The sequence below is a fragment of the Bos mutus genome, chromosome 7 (genome assembly GCF_027580195.1).
Source record: "Bos mutus isolate GX-2022 chromosome 7, NWIPB_WYAK_1.1, whole genome shotgun sequence".
NCBI classification, from domain to species: domain Eukaryota; kingdom Metazoa; phylum Chordata; class Mammalia; order Artiodactyla; family Bovidae; genus Bos; species Bos mutus.
Genome location: NC_091623.1, coordinates 82,874,983 through 82,894,596, shown reverse-complemented (window position 1 = coordinate 82,894,596; position 19,614 = coordinate 82,874,983). Strand labels below are relative to the sequence as shown.

Sequence of the window (19,614 nt, the reverse complement as noted above, 5' to 3'; positions counted from 1 at the left end):
CTTCCTTGCAGCTGCTGGATCTTTGGTTGCAGCAGATGGATCTAGTTCCCTGATGGGGGTCTAGTTCTAGACCACCAGGGAATGCCCTCTTTTCAACATCTTAATTGTCAGAGGCAGAACGTGGGGCCCAAGATCAGGGACTGGAGGCAGAGAGGGGGAGCTGAGGCTGAGGGGCTGGGGGCAGAGGAGGGGCTGAGGCTGGGGGGACTGGGGGCTGGGGTGAGCTGAGGAGGTGGCTGTAGAGGGCTGGGGACAGAAGAAGGAGGCTGAGGCTTGGTGGTCCAAGGGTTGGAGGGTGAGGCTGGGGGGCTGGGGATGGGAGTCAGGCTGGGGGGGGCCTGGCATCAGAGGATGGAAGCTGAGATTCGGGGGGCCCAGGTGTGTGAACCCAGAGTCTGGCTTCTTTGGCCCCATCCCCCTACCCCTGGTGCCGGGAAAGGCAGCACAGGAAGGAGGCTCCAAAGTGCGGTCCCTCCCCAGGCCGGAGGTTTGGGCCCTTCTCGGGAAGCTGGGCCCTTAACCCGGGTGGGGGGCAGCCGGCCTGGTGAATGGGTCTCTTCCCAGCCCCTGACCTGGCTTCCTGCTGCCCTGGCAGCCAAGGTCCTTGCAAGGCGTGGGCCTGCTGCCCCCACCCCCCCACTGCCTGGCCCCTCCAGCTCCAAGCCTCTGCCTGTGTGAACGAAGAACCGTTGGGTTAAAGATGCCTGCAGTGATCAGAGGGCAGTGCTAAGGGGGACACAATGACCAGGGCATCAATGGAGGGCACCATGAGGAAGGGACAGGTGGGCTCAACAGAGGAAGAAGGTTCCAGGCAGAGGTGGGGGACAGGAAAGGGCGGAGACACGGAGACTGAGTAGGGATGGGGGAGGAAAGGGTTGGGCAGGTGCCTGGAGGAGCAGAGCCAGCACCAGGGGGAGGGGGTGGAAGACTGAACCCTACTCTTAGGCTGCTCCAGGGACATCTGCTTCTGCCCCTGGGTGACTGAGCCCATGGGAGCCGCTGCCAGGGGGGCTGATGGTCTGGCTGTACCCCCCTACCCTGGGCTTCCTGCTCTTGGTCCCCATTTCCCAGCATTGCCCCCTGCACAGAGGAAGTCCTCAGTGACCTCTGCTGGAAGCCTCCTTTCCATGGAGGGTCCTGTCACCACCGGAGGTCAGACACTCTAGCCCCCTCCTTGCTCCCCAGGATGATCTCAGGGCTCTGCGGGGGACTGGGCTGAGCAGGGTGTCCAGAGGCCAGTGCCCTGGCCCTGGGAGACACCTGTTCCCCCAGGACCCCTGTACTCTGCCTGGCCAGCTCCCCTTGCTAGCATCGCTGGTCAGTTGGGGGCCTCATGGATTTTCTTTGGTGTGAGCTAGAGCCCTGGGGCAGGGCTGAGTCATTGGAACACTTCCCCTCCCTCCCCCCACGTCAGATGCCCCACTCAACTCTGGTGCTGGAGGACCCTGGATGTCACCCTCAGCCCCCTCCCTGGATGGCTTCCTGCCTGGGTGGTCTCAGAGAGGTTAAGGGAGGAGATGGAGGCTGTGAGGGTCAAAGATGGCCTGTTACATAGCCCCACAGAAGGTTCTAGAGCCTGACAGGGCTATTCAATCGGTTCTTCAATGTCCCTGATGGTCCCTGAAGTTCCCTGGCCAAGCTGGGCTGAGGGGGCGAGGAGGGCACAGGGGCAGGACAGGCCCCGACTGACCTTAGCAGGTGTGGGCAGACTTGGGCAGAGATAACTCAGGTCTGCCTGCCCAGCACCTGCCCGTCTGGCCATCCACAATTATGCACCCACTCTGTCCCTTAGGCCACCAGCCTCCAACCACCACTATCCATCCATCTACCCAGCCTTCTGTCCACTTGGCATCCAGCTGTTCATCCACCCATGCATCCATCCGCCCGCAACTGAACAAGCTCCCCCATCTACCAACCCACACGTCCACTTTGGCAGCCTCAGTGTGGTGTGGTGACTGGCTGTGTTTGAGAGGGAAAGCACTGCTCCGCTGCGCCAGGCTGTGATGAAGGGGAGGTTTACAAGGTTGCAAACTCAGATTACTACTGAGTTTGTAGCAGGCAGGGCTGCCAGCCAGGTGTCACTCGGTTCAGTTCAGTCGCTCAGTCGTGTCCGACTCTTTGCGACCCCATGAACCGTAGCATGCCAGGCCTCCCTGTCCATCACCAACTCCCAGAGTCCACCCAAACCCATGTCCATTGTGTCGGTGATGCCATCCAACCATCTCATCCTCTGTCGTCCCCTTCTCCTCCGGCCTTCAATCTTTCCCAGCATCAGGGTCTTTTCAAATGAGTCAGCTCTCTGCATCAGGTGGCCAAAGTATTGGAGTTTCAGCTTCAGCATCAGTCCCTCCAATGAACACCCAGGACTGATCTCCTTTAGGATGGACTGGTTGGATCTCCTTACAGTCCAAGGGACTCTCGAGAGTCTTCAACATCACAGTTCAAAAGCATCAATTCTTCGGCACTCAGCTTTCTTTATAGTCCAACTCTCACATCCATACATGACCACTGGGAAAATCATAGCCTTGACTAGATGGACCTTTGTTGGCAAAGTAACGTCTCTGCTTTTTAATATGCTGTCTAGGTTGGTCATAACTTTCGTTCCAAGGAGTAAGCGTCTTTTAATTTCATGGCTGCAGTCACCATCTGAAGTGATTTTGGAACCTAGAAAAATAAAGTCAGCCACTGTTTCCACTGTTTCCCCATCTATTTGCCATGGAGTGATGGGGCGAGATGCCATGATCTTAGTTTTCTGAATGTTGAGCCTTAAGCCAACTTTTTCACTCTCCTCTTTCACTTTCATCAAGAGGCTCTTTAGTTCTTCTTCACTTTCTGCCATAAGGGTGGTGTCATCTGCATATCTGAGGTTATTGATATTTCTCCTGGCAGTCTTGATTCCAGCTTGTGCTTCCTCCAGCCCAGCGTTTCTCATGATGTACTCTGCATATAAGTTAAATAAGCAGGATGACAATATACAGCCTTGACATACTCCTTTTCCTATTTGGAACCAGTCTGTTGTTCCATGTCCAGTTCTAACTGTTGCTTCCTGACCTGCATACAAATTTCTCAAGAGGCAGGCCAGGTGGTCTGGTATTCCCATCTCTTTCAGAATTTTCCACAGTTTATTGTGATCCACACAGTCAAAGGCTTTGGCATAGTCAATAAAGCAGAAATAGATGTTTTTCTGGAACTCTCTTGCTTTTTCTGTGATCCAGAGGATGTTGGCAAATTGATCTCTGGTTCCTCTGCCTTTTCTAAAACCAGCTTGAACATCAGGAAGTTCACAGCTCACGTATTGCTGAAGCCAGGCTTGGAGAATTTTGAGCATTACTTTACTAGCGTGTGAGATGAGTGCAATTGTGCAGTAGTTTGAGCATTCTTTGGCATTGCCTTTTTTGGGGATTGGAATGAAAAGTGACCTTTTCCAGTCCTGTGGCCACTGCTGAGTTTTCCAAATGTGCTGGCATATTGAGTGCAGCACTTTCACAGCATCATCTTTTAGGATTTGAAATAGCTCAACTGGAATTCCATCACCTCCACTAGCTTTGTTCCTAGTGATGCTTCTTAAGGCCCACCTGACTTCACATTCCAGGATGTCCGGCTCTAGGTGAGTGTGAGTGATCACACCTCATGATTATCTGGGTCGTGAAGATTTTTTTTGTACAGTTCTTCTGTGTATTTTTGCCACCTCTTCTTAATATCTTCTGCTTCTGTTAGGTCCATACCATTTCTGTCCTTTATTGAGCCTATCTTTGCATGAAATGTTCCCTTGGTATCTCTAATTTTCTTGAAGAGATCTCTAGTCTTTTCAATTCTATTGTTTTCCTCTATTTCTTTGCATTGATCACTGAGGAAGGCTTTCTTATCTCTCCTTGCTATTCTTTGGAACTCTGCATTCAAATGGGTATATCTTTCCTTTTCTCCTTTGCTTTTCGCTTCTCTTCTTTTCACAGCTATTTGTAAGGCCTCCTCAGACAGCCATTTTGCTTTTTTGCATTTCTTTTTCTTGGGGATGGTCTTGCTCCTTGTCTCCTGTACAATGTCACGAACCTCCATACTCACCACTTAAAATGTGATTTTTAATTTAAATATTAACCTAAAAACAGATGTTTGACCTGCTTATAAGAAAACTTTTAAGTGTGCTTGAAGCAACTTGGGTTTATGAATCTACTTTCTCATCTACAATCTCATTTTAAAGTTTTATTTATTTAGTTATTTTTGGCCACTCCATGCAGCATGCAGGATCTTAGTTCCCTGATGAGATACTGAACATGTGCCCCCTGTGGTAGAAGTGTGGAATATTAACCACTGGACTGGCAGGGAAGTCCCTTATTTATTTATTTTTTGGCCTCACTGGGGGCTGGGGGTAGGGGAACCGGCTCCCTGGCCTTGCAATGGATCTGGGTCCCTGAGCACAGAATGGAAATGTCCTCCATCGGACCCTTGCCTGAGCCCTGGGATGCCCACTGTGCTAAGGGTTTAGGATGGTGGTTTTCACCAGGTGGACTTTTTTGGTGGCTCAGCTGATAAAGGATCCGCCTGCAATGTGGGAGACCTAGGTTTGATCCCTGGGTTGGGAAGATCCCCTGGAGAAGGAAACAGCCACCCACTCCAGTATTCTGGCCTGGAGAATTCCATGGACTGTATAGTCCATGGGGTCACAGAGTAGGACACGACTGAGTGACTTTCACTCTCACCGGGTAGGGGCACTAGGTGACTCCTGAAATGGAGAGGATGGGGCCGGGTGCCAATCAGTGCTGGGAACATCAGAGGTTGGGAAATCCTGGGTGGGAGGTGGCTGGTGGAGGACTTGGGAGCCTCTGGGCGCCCTGCCTGTAGACGCGGAGGGGTTGGGTTGGGGGTCACCCAGGGCCGACCCCTCGGGGAAGTTCTCTGCTTCAGGAGCCTGTTTGAAGCCCAGGCTCTCTACCCCTGACATGAATGGACCAAGAGGATGCGGGCCTGGTAGCAAGGTCTGGGTGATGGGGGGAGGGGGCTGCAAATTCAGAGCCCAATCAAGGTGCGATTGGGGTCGTTCTGCAGGGAGTGTGGGAAACTGGGGTCGCAGGGCTGTGACCAGACACCTGGGTCAAGGCGTCTGGAGGGACCAGGATGGGCTTGGGGGTGCTAGGTAAGGAATGGGGCCAACGTCTAGCGTCAAGGCAGACCAGCAGGGGAAGGTCAGGATGGGCAACTGAGGTCAGGGTCCTGCTGGAGCCGAGGGTCGGTGGTCAGGTCACTTTCGGGCGGGATTGAGGGTCAGGGTCGGGCCTGTAGCTCGTACTCGCCGCGCTGCGTCTTTGGTGACGAGCTTCTCAACCAACAGGACGCGGCGGTCCAGCTCGGCTTGGCCCCAGAAGGCGCCCGCAACCTACAGCGAGGATTTCAGGAACACGCCGGCGCGCGTTCAGGTCTCCCCGGAGAACCACGGTCCCCCCGCCCGGACTACAACTCCCGACATGCCGCAGGGGCCGGGGTGGCGGCCGGGGGCGCGTTTCCCACAAGGCCGAAAGGAGCGCAGCGTCTCTCTAGCCCCGCACTGGCCGGCGAGGTCGCACGGCCCTAGGTTCTGAGCGTAGGGAGCTCCTGTCCGCGCGTAATTTAGCACCAATGACGGCAGCGTTGTGCGTCTTTAAGGTCACGCCCCCGGGGCTCCTGCTGCACTGGCACCGCTTGGGACTCCGGCTGGAGCTCCTGAGGCAGGGGATATGCGGCGAGGCCGGGGGTCCTGCATCCCGAACCGAAAGGTCCGGGTCGCGAGAGACTGCACCACTAGGTCTGGACCGCGGCCTCGAGGCTTCGGGGGCGTCTCAGGGGCTGGGGTGGGGTCGTGACAAGGGTCGTGTAATTGGACGGGGTCCGTGCTAGGCGGTCAGGGTCCGGTCTCCCGGCCCAGGGTCACAGTGCTGGGGCCCTGAGTGTGTTCTCTAGCGCTGGAGGATGACCAGGTTCATGCTGAGGCTGGATTTGTCTCACGGCTCTGGATGAAGATCATTCATTAAGTCACCGAGTAGTTATTGAGCGCCCGTGTGGCCATGCTCAGTCGTGTCCACGTCTGTGGGACTCCTCTGTCCATAGGGTTCTCCAGGCAAGAATACTGGAGTCGGTCGCCATCTCCTGCTCCCAGGGTCTTCTGGACCCGAGGATGCCACCCGCGTCTCGTGTCACCTGCTGACGGATGGATTCTTTACCACTGCACCACCTGGGAAGCCGCTAGTCGCCGAGCATTGTTCTAAGTGCTGAGAGACAGCAGGGAGCAAAGTGAGCAGGCCCTGCTCAGAGGGCCTTCCATTCTAACGGGGGCGGGAGGGGCCAGAAGGCGTAAACATTAAGTATAATAAACAGGTAGCAATGTGCTCATGGGACTTCCCATGTGGCTCTGGTGGTAAAGAACCTGGTTGCCAATACAGGTAAGAGACTCGGTTCGACCCCTGGGTATGGAAGATCCCTTGGAGAAGGGCATGGCAACCCACTCCAGTATTCTTGCTTGGAGAATCCCATGGACAGAGGAGCCTTGGGGGCTACAGTCCATGGGGTCACAAAGAGTCAGACACGACTGAAGCGACTTAGCACTGGAGCACTAGAGTGTGCTTATAAATGTTGAACAGCTGGCACTTTTAAGGCAAAAAGCCCTGCTTTATGGCACATACTAATTCGTGGGGTGTAAATACTCCCTTCATGGCTGCTTTCAAGCTTCCATCGTGACATCAGCTTGCACATAAAACTTCTGCAAATTTAAGCCAGCTCTCACAAGCCCCAGCCCAGCACTGCGCTGGGGGTCAATGCTATACTATATTTGTGGGAGATAAATGCAGTGGGAAGGGCTTCCCACATGGCTCAGCAGAAAAGAATCCACCTTTGGAGAAGGCAATGGCACCCCACTCCAGTACTCTCGCCTGGAAAATCCCATGGATGGAGGAGCCTGGTGGGCTGCAGTCCATGGGGTCGCTAAGTCGGACACGACTGAGCGACTTCACTTTCACTTTTCACTTTCATGCATTGAAGAAGGAAATGGCAACCCACTCCAGTGTTCTTGCCTGGAGAATCCCAGGGATGGGGGAGCCTGGTGGGCTGCCATCTATGGGGTCGCACAGAGTCAGACACGACTGAAGTGACTTAGCAGCAGCAGCACCCAGTGCAGGAGCTGCAGGAGACCTGGGTTTGATCCTTGGGTGGGGAAGCCTGGAGGAGGAAATGGCAATCCACTCCAGTATTCTTGCTGGGATAATCGCATGGACAGAGAAGCTTGATGGGCTATGTCCATGGAGACTGGGACACATCTGAGTGACTGAGCACACGCACAAAGGCAGTGAGAAAAAGGGGAATTGGCAGTGTGGAGGTCGGGCATACGTAGGGTGACATTGGGTGGCCACATGGGGAGGTTTGAGCAAAGACTTGGGGGAAGGGATGAGAATTAGGAAGCATCTGTGTGGGAAGGGGTGTACCAGGTGGAAGATACAGTATATGCAAAGGCCTTGTAGCTGGAGCTGCCTGGCGAGCTCCGGGAAAGCAAGGAGGCCAGAGGGGCACCCCTAGGGATGGGGAAGGCCATCGAGGGGAGATAGGACCTGATTGTGGTCAGGTCAGACTTGGTGGGCCTCAGGAAAGCCTGCTAGACCCTCTCAGCTCCCCAGTTTGAATCCTTCTTTCCCCTGAACCTTTTGTCTTTGTCTTCATAACAGGGACTAGGCAGGCGTGCAGCCAGGGACCCAGCGGAACAGGAGAGCCACTCCCTCCCCACCTGGCAGGGTCCTTGGTGGTCTGAGTGGGGAGCCGGCTCTTTCCTGAATGGAGGCATGAGGGGAGTTGGCAGGTTCGCTGGGTCCTTCCGGAATGGAGGCAGGAGGGAGCTGGCAGGTTCGCTGGGTCCTTGTCCGTCTGAGAAGAACAAGGCTTCCTTGTTAGCATCCCTGCCTCCCTGGAACAAAGGGGCAGGCAGCCACCAAGGCGCGTGAGTCTGAGTCAGGCCCTGCTGAGGGACAATTGTGAGCACCCTGGGGAGGTGGGAGGTGAGAGATCGCAGGCCAGAGGGCAGAGGGAGAGTTGACACTGCGTGGGGCAGCGTCCTGAGAATACCTGCCCCCCGGCCCGCTCCACCCACCGTGCCAGGGACAGAACAGCAGGCTGGCCTATAATCCAGCTTCTCACTTTCAGCCCCCAGACAGCTTTAGAGATGGTGAGGGACCTCAGCTCAGCTATGTCAATAGCCCCCACCCCTTTCTTCTGTGGCTGTCTGTGCACCGGGTCTGGGCCAGCGATGTGCTGACCCCAGGACAGGACATGCACAGCTTTGCCTCTTGTGTGTGTGTGTGCGTGTGTGTGTGTGCGTGTGTGTGTGAGAGAGAGAGAGAGATGGGAAGGAGTGGGGAGAAAGGACAGTAAACTGCTGAAGAAAGCAGCTGGTCTGAGCTCAGGTCCTTCAGAGATTCCACTCTTGACGTCTCTCTCCTAATGCTGACCGCTCCTCTCTTCTGCTCCAAAGTCTCCAGGGCTCCCACCTCCTCAAGTTCACAGCCAAGGTGTACCTGCACCCACAGAACCCATGGATGACCAGCAGCCCACCCTGTACAGCTGGCCCACCGTGTGTCCGTGTGCATCTCCTGCTGGAGCCCCAAGCCCTCAACCCCAAGAGTGAACTCATGATCATTTAAAGGCTGCCCTGGGACTCCCCAGTGGTCCAGTGGTTAAGACACGCTGCTTCCACTGCAGGGGGCAGTGGGTTCAATCCCTAGGTGGGGAACTAACTGGCCAAAAAAAAAGTAATGCCCCATAAATATTTATACAAAATGGAATAAAATAAGAAAAGCCTGCCCCTCCCACCTCTGCTCCCTCCCAGGTACCTGCAGCTCCATCCTTTGAGGTGAGCCAACCAAAGCCCTGGGGCTCTGTAGCTCCCTCCCTCCCTCAAATCCGCTTGCAGACCTTGTTGTTTCTAGTTTTAAAGTAGACCCAGAATCCCTGCTTCTCGCCCACTCTCCCGTTCCTGCTCAGCTGGCCCCACCATCCCCCGGTCCCCAATTCCCCCTCCCATCTTCACTCCCCACATTCCTACTCACCATCGCCCTATCATCTCCCTATCATCCATCACCCCTCCCTCACCCCTCCAAGACACCCCCATCTCCACCCCTTAATTCCCCTTTCCCAGCGTCCCAGTGCTGCCCATGGCCTGTTCTTCCCGAAACCGCCAGAGGGCGCTTGTGAGCAGAGAGTGAGGCGCGTCCCTGCTCTGCCCCCTCCACCCCGCCCTCCACACCTTCCCCTGCCGTGGCAATCGAGCCTTCCGCGTCCCCGGGCCCTCACCTCCTGCCCCAGTCCCTCGCTCATCCTCCCTGCGGCCCCTCCCACCTGCCAGGCGCAGGGCTGTCTGTCCCAGGGCCTTTGCACAGGTGGTGCTCCCTCTCACCAGGTCTCCCTGCTCTCTCCGTGACTCCTCCCCACTGAGGCCTCCTAGGCTGCACACCCACAGCTCTGGCCCCTTCTGACTACCCCCTCCCACCCCGTTCTTCTCCAGGGCACTACTTGCCTGCCTAAGTGGAAAGAAGAGGCGGGGAGGTTGTGTGTTTCGTTCACCCCTATTTCTCCTGTACCGGAAACTGCCTGGTGCGCAGCTCTGTCCTGGTGGAATTAGTAGTTCTGATGAGGGCTGTTATCAGAGGAGCACTGGCCGTATTTAGGCCTCGGCTTAGCCAGGCAGCCTCACTGGTTTCTGCCCGCACCGGGGCCTCGCGGCTGGGCCTGAGTCCCGCTCTCACACCCAGCTGAGCTTCCGTTTTCAAGTTCTCTGACTTGCCCTCTGCTGCCCATGTCAGTTTGGATTAAAATGCGGCTTGTTCCCGTGTAGACTTTGACTTGTTCACATCTCAGCCCGCCTGCTGGAGTGAAGATTTCTGGGCTAAAGAGAGAGAATCCAGCCAGGAGTGGTGGCCAGGCGGGCTAGTGGGGGATGAACTCTATTGAGGAGGGGCCTGGGCCTGGGGGTCCCCCAAACACCCTGCACAGGCTCAGGCTGCCTGTCCTTCCTATTCACTGCCCCCACCCCCCAACTCTGTGTTAGCTCTTGGCTTCTCATAGTCAGAAAGGGGAACGGAGCCCTGGATGGATTCTGAATGTAGGGTCTCATCCCAGAGGGGCTGGGTCACAGAGAGGAAATGGAGGTGGTGGGAGCCGAGTCCAGTGTCTCCAGCTCTCTTCACTCCAGGGCTGACCGAGGGAGCCTGGGCTGGGGGCCCAGAAATGGGGAGGGCTGGGTCCTTCCACCCCCTGTCCTGGGCCCCAAGGCTGACCAGTTCCTGGGCTCCTGCACATCTAGCCAGTGTGGGTCCCTGAGAGGCGCCCATGGACAGGAGGAGAAGGAGGTGGGTATTCATCCCCCATCTCCCACTTCTGTCCATGACTCTGCTAAGGAGCACATAGCTCATTGAGTGTCGGGGCGACCGGTGCCTGAGGATCGAGCTGGCTGTGGGCTGATGGGCAGAAGTGAGCATCTCTGGGGAGGGGAGCAGGTGAAGGCCCAGAGGTTCCCATTCAAGGGGCAGGAAGCCGGCTGATGTGGCCACAAGGTCGTGGACGAGGGCTGAAGGCTAGGAGTCCAGGGCAGAGGGGAGCAGGGATGAGACAGGGAGGACTTGGGTTTTATCCTTAGGATGAGGGAAATCCAGAGATTCAGCATACCCAGAAAACTGAGCAGGAATTAGAACCCCGGGAGAAACCCTCGATGCCAAGCTTTGCTCTAAAACCTGAGTCAGAATTCCGTGCAATCCCCCACCCCCACTGCCCCCTTCCCCTGACTCGCCCTCCCTCCCTCCCCACTGTCTCCCCTCCTGTGACCAGAGGAGGTCAGAATCCACACCTCTCATGCGATGCTAGGATAATTAAACACTGCGATGCTGGGCCAGGATGCCTGAGTCCCAAGCTAGTAACCTGGTGACTGGGATACGGTAAATGCCTCTGGCTTCACACAGACTCGTTTCCCCCAGAGCCTGCAAGTCTGCAGTGCTGCCGGCCTCCTGTCCCAATGTTGTCATTCATTCACCGCGCTGGTTTCTTGTTGATCTTTTTAAAGAATCAGCTTTTGGGTGGTGGTGGTGGGGCTTTGTTAATTCTTTCTTCAGTTTTCTGTTTCATGCATTCTACTTTGTTTTTTAAATCTCCCTCCATCTACCCACTAGTACTCTTACATTTTTCTAGTTTTTAAAGGTGAAACCTTAGGTCATTGATTTTAAGATCTTCTTTTCTATATTTTTATTTATTTACTTGTCTGTGCCAGGTTTTAGTTGCAGCACGTGGAACCTAGTTTCCCGACCAGGGGTCAAACCGGGGCTCCCTGCATTAGGAGTGGGGAGGCTTAGCCACTGGACCACCAGGAAGTCCCAAGATCTTTTCTAACATAGCATTTAAGACTTGTTTTATGACCTTTGACACAGACTATAACATTTTGAATAAAAAGGTTCGAAAATTATAGAATGCCTAAAAATTACATTGTGGAATGAATTGTATGATATGCAAATGGTCACTCAGAACACCTGTTAACATGTTGCACTGCAAAAGGGCGTGACCACACAGCAGCAAACAAGGATGCTCTGAAGACAAGGAATGTGAATTCTGCTTGGCTATGCTTACCTGAGCCCGGTCTCAGATCCCGACATGGGTTGGGGTTGGGAGCCTTCCTGTGTCAGGGACAGAGACGCTCTGTGTCGCTGGCTTCTGGGAGGAGGGGGCTTCCTGGACAACCGCAGCCACCCCTTGGCCCACGTGACTCCTGTCCTGGACTCAGCTCGGCCCCCTCCTATCCTGAAATGCTGCCTTCTCATCGTCTCACCGCAGTGACTTGTCCTGCCCTGCTCTCTGTTTGCAGAACATGTAACACCTTTTAAGGTATGAAGTGCTCCTTTATACATTTACTGCTTATTTCCTCTTGCCTCCTGACATCAGCTCCGGTCTGTCTTTTCCTGTCGTGTCCCCCAGCCCAAGCAGAAACTAGTACAGAGTTGGTGTTCAGTGAGAACTTCCTAGATGAGGGAAGGAGGGGAGGAAGGAATGCTTCTTGGCTCAGAGTGGCAATCTTGGACCATGCCTCGGCCTCCCCAGCTGTAGAAACAGGGCCATGCTGCCCATGACCTTGCCCATCCCTCCTGCCACCAGGCTGTGGGTGTCCTGTTTGTGGCTCCAGCTCCCGGGAGCCTGCTCTGGCCTGGGCTGCCTAGCTCGGCTGGCTCCCGGGGGACTGGCTCTGCTGACATTGGACTCTTTCCTGGACTGTCCGGCCGCCTGGCCGACACTCGATCCTGGCCCCACTTCCAGGCCAGCGACCGCCGGCCAGCCTGATCAGGCCAGGGCCCCAGACTCCCTGCCGCAGGACAAGGGGCCGTCTGTGCCGTTCCGGATGGTGTGGTTGGCCAGGGCTCTGCCAACCCCACAGGAGCTGCCAGCATCAGGGACAGTGCCGGCACCTGTGGCCCAGAGCTGCACGGCCAAGGAGCAGACACCAGGAGCCAGGGGCATCCGCCCACCATGGGGACTCTCACCTGCGACCCAGCTCCATGGCTGACCCCAGCGCCTCTGGGCCAGCGGGCCACTGACTGTCAGATCCCAGAGACCAGCCTGAGGAGGACCTGCGGGGTGGCCACCTTGGAGCATGGTAGGTAGGTGGGCGAGGGGCCCTGTGGAGGTGGGACACTTCCCTGCTCTCATCCCCCCCACCCAGATGGGGTTTGGAACGTGTGGGAGCCCAGCTGGAGGCAGGAGCTTCCGGCAAGCCCCTGAATTTCCCAGGAACTCAATTTTCCTTCCTGCAGGATGGGTGTGAACCTGGCATTCTTGTGGGCCCGAGTCCAGTATCGTAAAGTCAGACACCTTTCCTGGTGCTGACTATACAGTGGGCAACAGAGCAGCAAAGGTCCTGAGATGGGGATGGACGTTAGCAGTGACAGCCGAGAAGCCTTTGCAGTGTGTTCACTGCTGATAGCGACCTTGGAGAAAAGGCAGCAAAGAGGCTGGGAGCCTGTGCAGGGGCAGGAAATGAAGAGATCTGTGGGCAGCTGAGTCTCCTGACTCTGCCGTGGACTCTGGGATCTTAGGGCGTGTTCAAGCCACAGTTCTCCATCCCTAACAAGGCAGCTGGAGTCAGACTGTGGGACTGACATTCTTGTGGAGGCCACCAAACACTGCAGCTGTGACAGTGTGTCTCCATGTCTGGGGTCAGTTTCCCTACAGGTGGCCATGTGTCTCTGAGTCTGGGGTCAGTTTCTCCACTGGTGACATTGTGTCTCTGAGTCTGGGGTCAGAATTTCCAAGGTGCCCTGGCCCTGCAGCCCCTCCCTCCTATGACTCACAAAGCTTCTGTCATTCCCCACTCCCCCCGGCAGGGGAAGGCAGCCCCTCCTCCCCTACCCCTGTCATGGAGGTTTGCTAGAAGGAGGGTGGGGGCTCTGGGGCTGGTCCCTGGGTTCCCCCTCCATCAATCAGGGTGAGCAACCCAAGGCCGTGACCCAAGGATTCTGGTCACAGGCTCTGGGCCAGGCTTGTATGCCCTGCCTTCCACTGTTGGCTACATCAACCACGACTGCACCAGGGTAGCCGGTCCTGCCTACTCACTCTTCTGGAGGCCCATTGAGGGTAAGGCCGGTGGGGGTGGGAGGGGTGGACCTCCAATCTCCCACTGGAGCACTTCCTACCCCCTTAGATCCAGGCGCTCACTGATTAGGCAGGAAGCTGGGAGGGTGCATGGTGTCACCCCTACTGTGTGACCTCAGAGAAGCTGCTGTGCCTCTCTGGTCCATTTCCTTATGGAAGGGGAGTAGTGGGCGGTGTTCTCCTTGACTCGGAAAAGCTGTGTCTCAGTTTCCCATGCTGTGAACAATGAGGGCACAGTCCTTACCAAGTTGTACTCAAGACCAAATACACCTCAGAAGCATGGAGAGGTTCATGGAGTGAAAATTAGGTGGTTTCAAAGTGGCTACCACAGCGCCTGGCTTCTATCAGTAAAGAAGGGCCCTGAGCGTGGGGGTGACCTCCAGGCCTCCATCAGTGGGATGGGGGCTCCCGGGCCATGCTGTCCCACAGGACACAGGGAGGTGGGAGGTGACCTTTCATGTTTGGACAGGAAAGGCTGGCGAGGCCACAGGCTGTGGACAGTGCCACTGCTGCCTGCGCCTTCACAGCGATGCCTGCAGGTGACTTCACCCCGCGTTCTAGAGCACTTGGGGTCCTGAGTGGGCTGGGCTGGGGGCTGGAAGGGTTTTTACTCTGTGGGGACTTGATTCGTGTGGACAGAGGCTCCTTTGGAGGGGTGGGGCTCACAACCTCTTCCCAGCCTTCAGAATCAGCATCCACCTCAAACCCAGGAGCCTGTGAGGGGTGCCAGAGGTACATAAGGGAGTTAGCACTGCATCTGTCACTAGGAAGGACTGAGAACTGGGTCTGTGGCCCAGAGCAACCTGGACTTCCAGGCTCTCTTCCCAGTCATAGGAGCCCATCCTGGGACAGAGGGACAGACAGAATGGGGAGTTGGGTTACTGATGGTTAGTGTAGACTCTGCTGAGTGCCCAGAGCAGACTCTTAGAGGTGGGGGCATGGGAGCTGGGCTTTGTAGGATGAATAGGAATTCGGCCCCCCTTGAGAAGAAGGGGACTCCAGGCAGATCTTGCAGCACAGGCAATGGCCTTGAGGTGGGAAATGACATGAGCGGGGCTGTGCCTATTTGTCAAGACCATGCTTCATGTGTACGTACCATGTCACATATGCACATGTACACACGGTACTTAAACCCATGAATCCGTGTCACACCTACTACTCTTAGATTCACATGCATTGATACCAGAGTGGGCTTATAAACAGTGGCAGTGGCCATCACAGTAAGGGTCACGAGTATTAAGTGCAGGCACCAATTCACCCTATCCCGAGGATCATCTCCCCTTCTATCTTTGCATCCTGCTGGTGTGAGGAGGAGACTGGCCGGTTGGGCCAAGAGCTTCCTCAGGACCAGCTGTCAGAGACCCGACTCAAGCCCTGCTCCCCAGGCTGGTCTCATGCTAGCATACCCCAGCTCTGCAGGGCTCTCCTCTGACTGATGCTTACTCAGGGCCGGGTTACTTTAACTCTACACACAATTCTAAGTGTCTCATAGCGGGTCCCTCAAGCCGCTGACAGGTTGGAGGTTGGGGGTGGGGCACAGCTCTGATTTCAAGCACATAGATGGTCAACATGATCCCATGCCCCAGGTCTGGGCAGTCACTCCTCCATAGGTTGTCCTTCAGGACGTGGCAGGGGCCTCAGGGTTAATGAGGGCATCGACTGGGGGCGAGGTCACAGGAGCTGCCCTCGAGACCCTGGACTCTCCCCCGCAGCATCTCCGCAGGAGACCAGCCCTGGGCCAGTCTACTTCCTGGACTCGAAAGTCACCCGCTTTGGCCGCAGCTGCACCCCTGCCTACTCCATGCAGGGCCGGGGCAAGTCTCCCGGTGAGTATCTAATTTGAGCTGATCCCGCCCACAGGACCCTGCCCCTTCAGGGTCTCAGTCAATCTTGCACCTCCCTCCCTTTCTGCCCTACCCCCACCAATTTCTTAGATCCTCAGTGTCTTTGGAATGACAAAATCCAGTGGACTTAGAGGAGGGGTCAGGGACCCTAAGAGAACCTGAGCGGGTAAAGTGGGCCAGGCTAATGTGACCCAGTACACATGTGGGCACATGTCTACTCAGCCATCCATCCATCTACTCACCCACCCATCCATCCACTCACCCACCCATCCATCCACTCACCCATCCATCTGTCTGTTCATCCATTCATCCACACTTTCATCCACCCTTCCACCCACCCACCCACCCACCCACTCACTCACTTACCCATCCATCCATGTACCCACTCACCCATCCAACCATCCTTCCATCTACCCATCCATCCATCCACCCATCCATCCATCCATCCGTCCACCCACTCACCCATCCATCCACAGTCTGTCTATTGATTACTCTACAACTCCCTGAATCCATCATCTGCTCATTCACTCATCACCTCTCCACTCACTACTCATCCTTCTGTTGACCCATCCACTCAAACACGCACTAAGCCAACTGCTGAGCATTGAAGTAGATTTGACTCATTCTCACTTTTTGTAAGACCCCAGCCCAGGGTGGTTAGATCCAGGTGGGGACTTCTCACCTCAGTGTAGCCATGTCTGGAGAGGTGGAGAGACCCACATCAGGGGGAACCTGGAAGGGCTGTGAGGGCTCTCTGTAGGAGCATGTGGAGAAGACATGGGGAGAAGGGGATTTGGGGGCTGTCTTGAGATGGAGAAGCAGCTCCTGGGAGGTTGGAATGGGAAACAGGAGGTATGCCCAGCAGAGGGCTGAACTTGGACAAAGGCTGGAGGCTTGAAAGAGAAAGAGGGCAGCCAGGCTGCTGTGAACTCCACGATGCATATGGCAGGGGAGCCACGCCAGGTCTTAGAGGAGGTGAGGACTCTGTCCACTGCCCATTCTTACAGGTCTGGAGGTGACGCCCGGCCCTGGGGCTTACAGCCCAGAGAAGGTGGCCCCCATGCGCCAGCGGACGCCTCCAGCTTTCACCCTGGGCTCCCGCCTCCGCCCACGGCCCCTGAACACCTCAGCCCCTGCCCCCAACACCTACACCCTGCCCTCCCTCTGGGGCTCGCAGGTCTTTACCAAGCCCAGCAGCCCCAGCTATACCGTGGCTGGCCGCACACCCCCCGCCCGCCCCCCGCAGGACCCCGCGGAGATACCTGGCCCTGGCCAGTATGACAGCCCGGACCCCAATGCCTACCGTCAGCGCCGGCCGGCCTTCACCATGCTGGGGCGGCCCCGAGCCCCACGGCCCCCAGATGAGACACCCGGCCCTGGCAGCCACAGCCCTGAGCAGGTCACTGTGACCAAGGCCAGGGCCCCAGCATTCACCATGGGTATCCGCCACTCTAAGCGGGCTACCACCATGGCTGCAGACACTGCACCCTGATGCCCTCATGACAGGAGGTGACAGGACGCCTGGCCCACTCCTGGGTTGAGCCTCAATCTCCTGTGCTGTGAAGTGGGGGGGTAGGCAGGTGGTTGGAGGGGGGAGCCTAGGAGAAGCTAGGGTGAGGGGAAGGCACCTCCTTCCTTCCTGTCTTCTGAAAGGTCCAAGGTCCTTCTAGGCCACTGCTTTCTCCAGTCCCGGGGGCTGAGATCCCGTGGTCCCCACAGGGTGAGTCTCCTTCCAGCGTCCCAGTTTCTTCTGTCCAGGTAACACCAGGCTGGGCCAGGCCAGGTGGAAAAAGGGACACTCTGGCCTTCCTCAACCGCTGGCCAGAGACACGGCTTCCTGTGTCCTAGAACTCAGTGTTCGCCCTCGAGAGCCTGGGTCCCCATCATGGCTCGGGTTTCTGCCTCACTTGGGCTCATCCCTGCTACTCATGGAAGGGTTGTTTGGGCCCAGATCCTGCTGGAGGCAGCCCTGCCACCCTCTCTACCTGCTCCACCCTCTAGCTGCCCTCCAATAAAATTCTGGGGCATCAGCAGCTGTCAGCATCATGGTTCCATCTGTTCACGCCACAGGAAAGAAACCTGAACACTGCTTTCAGATGCCAACCCCTAACTCTGCAGCCCCCTGGGCACCTGGATGGGACTGAAGAAGGGGTCTAGGACTGAAGGAGACAAGCTGTGGGGCAGGGGCTTTGAGTGGAGGGAGCCAGCCTGGTAGGCTTCTTGAAAGAAGGGACACCAAACCTGGGCTTTGAAGGATGTATAGGAACTTGATGAAGTTGAACATTTGCCACAGTAGGCACCTACCGTGTTCCAGGCATTGATAAGGTTGTTTTGCAGCAACTCCAGAGGCAAGTCACGTTTACGGACATTTGTCAGAGGGCATAATGGATGCTGGTGTCCTTCCGAGGCCTGGATATGAATCCTGCCCCATGGGCTCTGTTCCTGCCACTCTTTTCCACGGACAGAAAAGAAATAACGTGGATGAAGCATGTAACCAAGCCCTTGGGACCATGACACCTTATTAACTACAGCCCAGAAAGACCCTAATCCAGGATCTTGGGAGGGACAGACTGCACTTTGACTTCCTGGAGGAGATGACCCCCATGGCAGCGCAGCAGGAAGAGCCTAGGCCTTGGAGTTGGGAGTCAGCTCTCTCCTACTTGGCCCCTCTTCCCCAGCCTGGGTGCCAAACCTCAACACACACCCTTCACCAGACTAGGTGGACACGTGCCAGGACCACCTCTACACACACCTGTGTACACATCAGGACCCCCGACACACACACCTCTGTACACATCAGGACCCAGGACTCCTGACACACACACCTGTGTACACACTTGGACCCCTACACACACAATGGTAAACATACCAGGACCCCACAACACACACCTGGGCGGGGACCCAGACTCCCTCCTCTCTCACACACAGACACACACACACACTCACATCCGCACAGAATATACACACAATCCAACTCTCACATAGTCCACAAGTCTGTAGCCCGCAACAGAGACACAGCACAGAGCCCAGGTGAGGGCTGCAGACCACGACAAACGTCCTCCGACCCCCTCACTGACCCGGGGCCACGCCCCTCCCGGGCCGCAGGAGCACAATAGCTCTCGGGGCTGGAGGCTCAGGCCTCCCGCCGCATCCCCGCCCCCGCCCCGCCCGCCGGCCAATCACGGCCGCGCGCGCGCCTCCAGCCCGCATCCCAGCCGCCTCCCCCGGCCCGCGGGTGGCGGCCGAGCGGTGATCTCACCCCTCTAATTTATCGATCCGGTCTCGCGCGGCCTCGCCACTCCTTTGCTTCCATCCCCACCGGCCCGGCTCCGGCCTCCTCCCTTTGTTTCCCGGCAGCCGGCCCTGCCCGGGGCGGGGCTGGAGAGGCCGGGGGGAACCGGCCAGCCCCCGTCCGGGAGGCTGGGTCCTGGGATTCTGTTGGGTGGACGCTGGAAGCGGCTCCCCAGAAACGCAGCAGGAGGAGTCCGTGACCCTCTGGTCCACTCCCCCGGCTTATAGCCGGGGAAACTGAGGCCCAGGGCGAGGCCGCGTAGCGGGGACTCGGCTCGCTCGTACGCAGGCAGCCGGACTGGTTCCAAGTGTGCGCTGTGTGCCCCAGAGCACACCCCTGCCCCTCGCTGATCTCAGGTTCCCAGTTAGAAAATCTAGCAGGGCCTGATTTTCATGTACCTCCTCCTTCAGGAGCGGTGGGAAGGGAGGGAGACGACCTGGGGGTCTGGGGCGCTCTCCTGCCTTGACTGAGCTTCATTCCTCTCCAGACCTCAGTTTCCTCCTTTCGAAAAGGGAAGAAAGGAGATTTCTGTTTCTCCCACCTCCGTCCTTCTAGGAACTTGGGGGACGTGTGGAGTGCTAAGTAAGGGGTCACCGCCCGGGTGCTGGGTTCGAAACCTCGCTCCCTCCCTGTTTGCAGACCCCGAATCAGCCCCGTGCCCTCGGCGGGCCTCAGTTTCTCGTCTCCCCGCCGGGCACCGGGGCGCCGAGGGCCGGTGGTCCCAGGGGCGCAGCCCCCCGCGGCTGCGCGCTGGGCCGGACGGATGACATCACCGGGCCGGGGGCGGGGAGCGAGCGCGCGGGAGCGGGAGGGCCTCCTCCGCACCAGGCGCAGCGCCCGGTCGGG

The 19,614-nt window shown here is 56.9% G+C and overlaps 1 protein-coding gene and 1 long non-coding RNA gene across 2 annotated transcripts; both read left to right on the top strand.

Moving 5' to 3' along the window:
* The first annotated feature begins 5,560 nt into the window (after positions 1 to 5,560).
* On the top strand, positions 5,561 to 9,812 carry LOC138988646 (uncharacterized). The gene is made up of 3 exons (XR_011464917.1): positions 5,561 to 5,776; positions 7,683 to 7,951; positions 8,483 to 9,812. It is a non-coding gene; the product is annotated as an uncharacterized lncRNA (long non-coding RNA).
* Positions 9,813 to 12,510: 2,698 nt separating this feature from the next.
* Positions 12,511 to 16,968, top strand: CIMAP1D (CIMAP1 family member D). Its single transcript, XM_005892746.3, has 4 exons — positions 12,511 to 12,637; positions 13,507 to 13,614; positions 15,345 to 15,458; positions 16,484 to 16,968. Exons 1-4 carry the CDS (start codon positions 12,511 to 12,513, stop codon positions 16,966 to 16,968), a joined length of 834 nt encoding a protein of 277 aa, XP_005892808.1.
* Positions 16,969 to 19,614: the final 2,646 nt, after the last annotated feature.

Excerpts from the sequence above, each read along its gene's own strand:
- CIMAP1D (XM_005892746.3), top strand. The coding sequence starts at position 12,511 with ATGGGGACTCTCACCTGCGACCCAGCTCCATGGCTGACCCCAGCGCCT. Across the intron at positions 12,638-13,506 it reads GGTGGCCACCTTGGAGCATG|GCTCTGGGCCAGGCTTGTAT; the intron begins GTAGGTAGGTGG and ends TTCTGGTCACAG. Across the intron at positions 13,615-15,344 it reads CTTCTGGAGGCCCATTGAGG|CATCTCCGCAGGAGACCAGC; the intron begins GTAAGGCCGGTG and ends TCTCCCCCGCAG.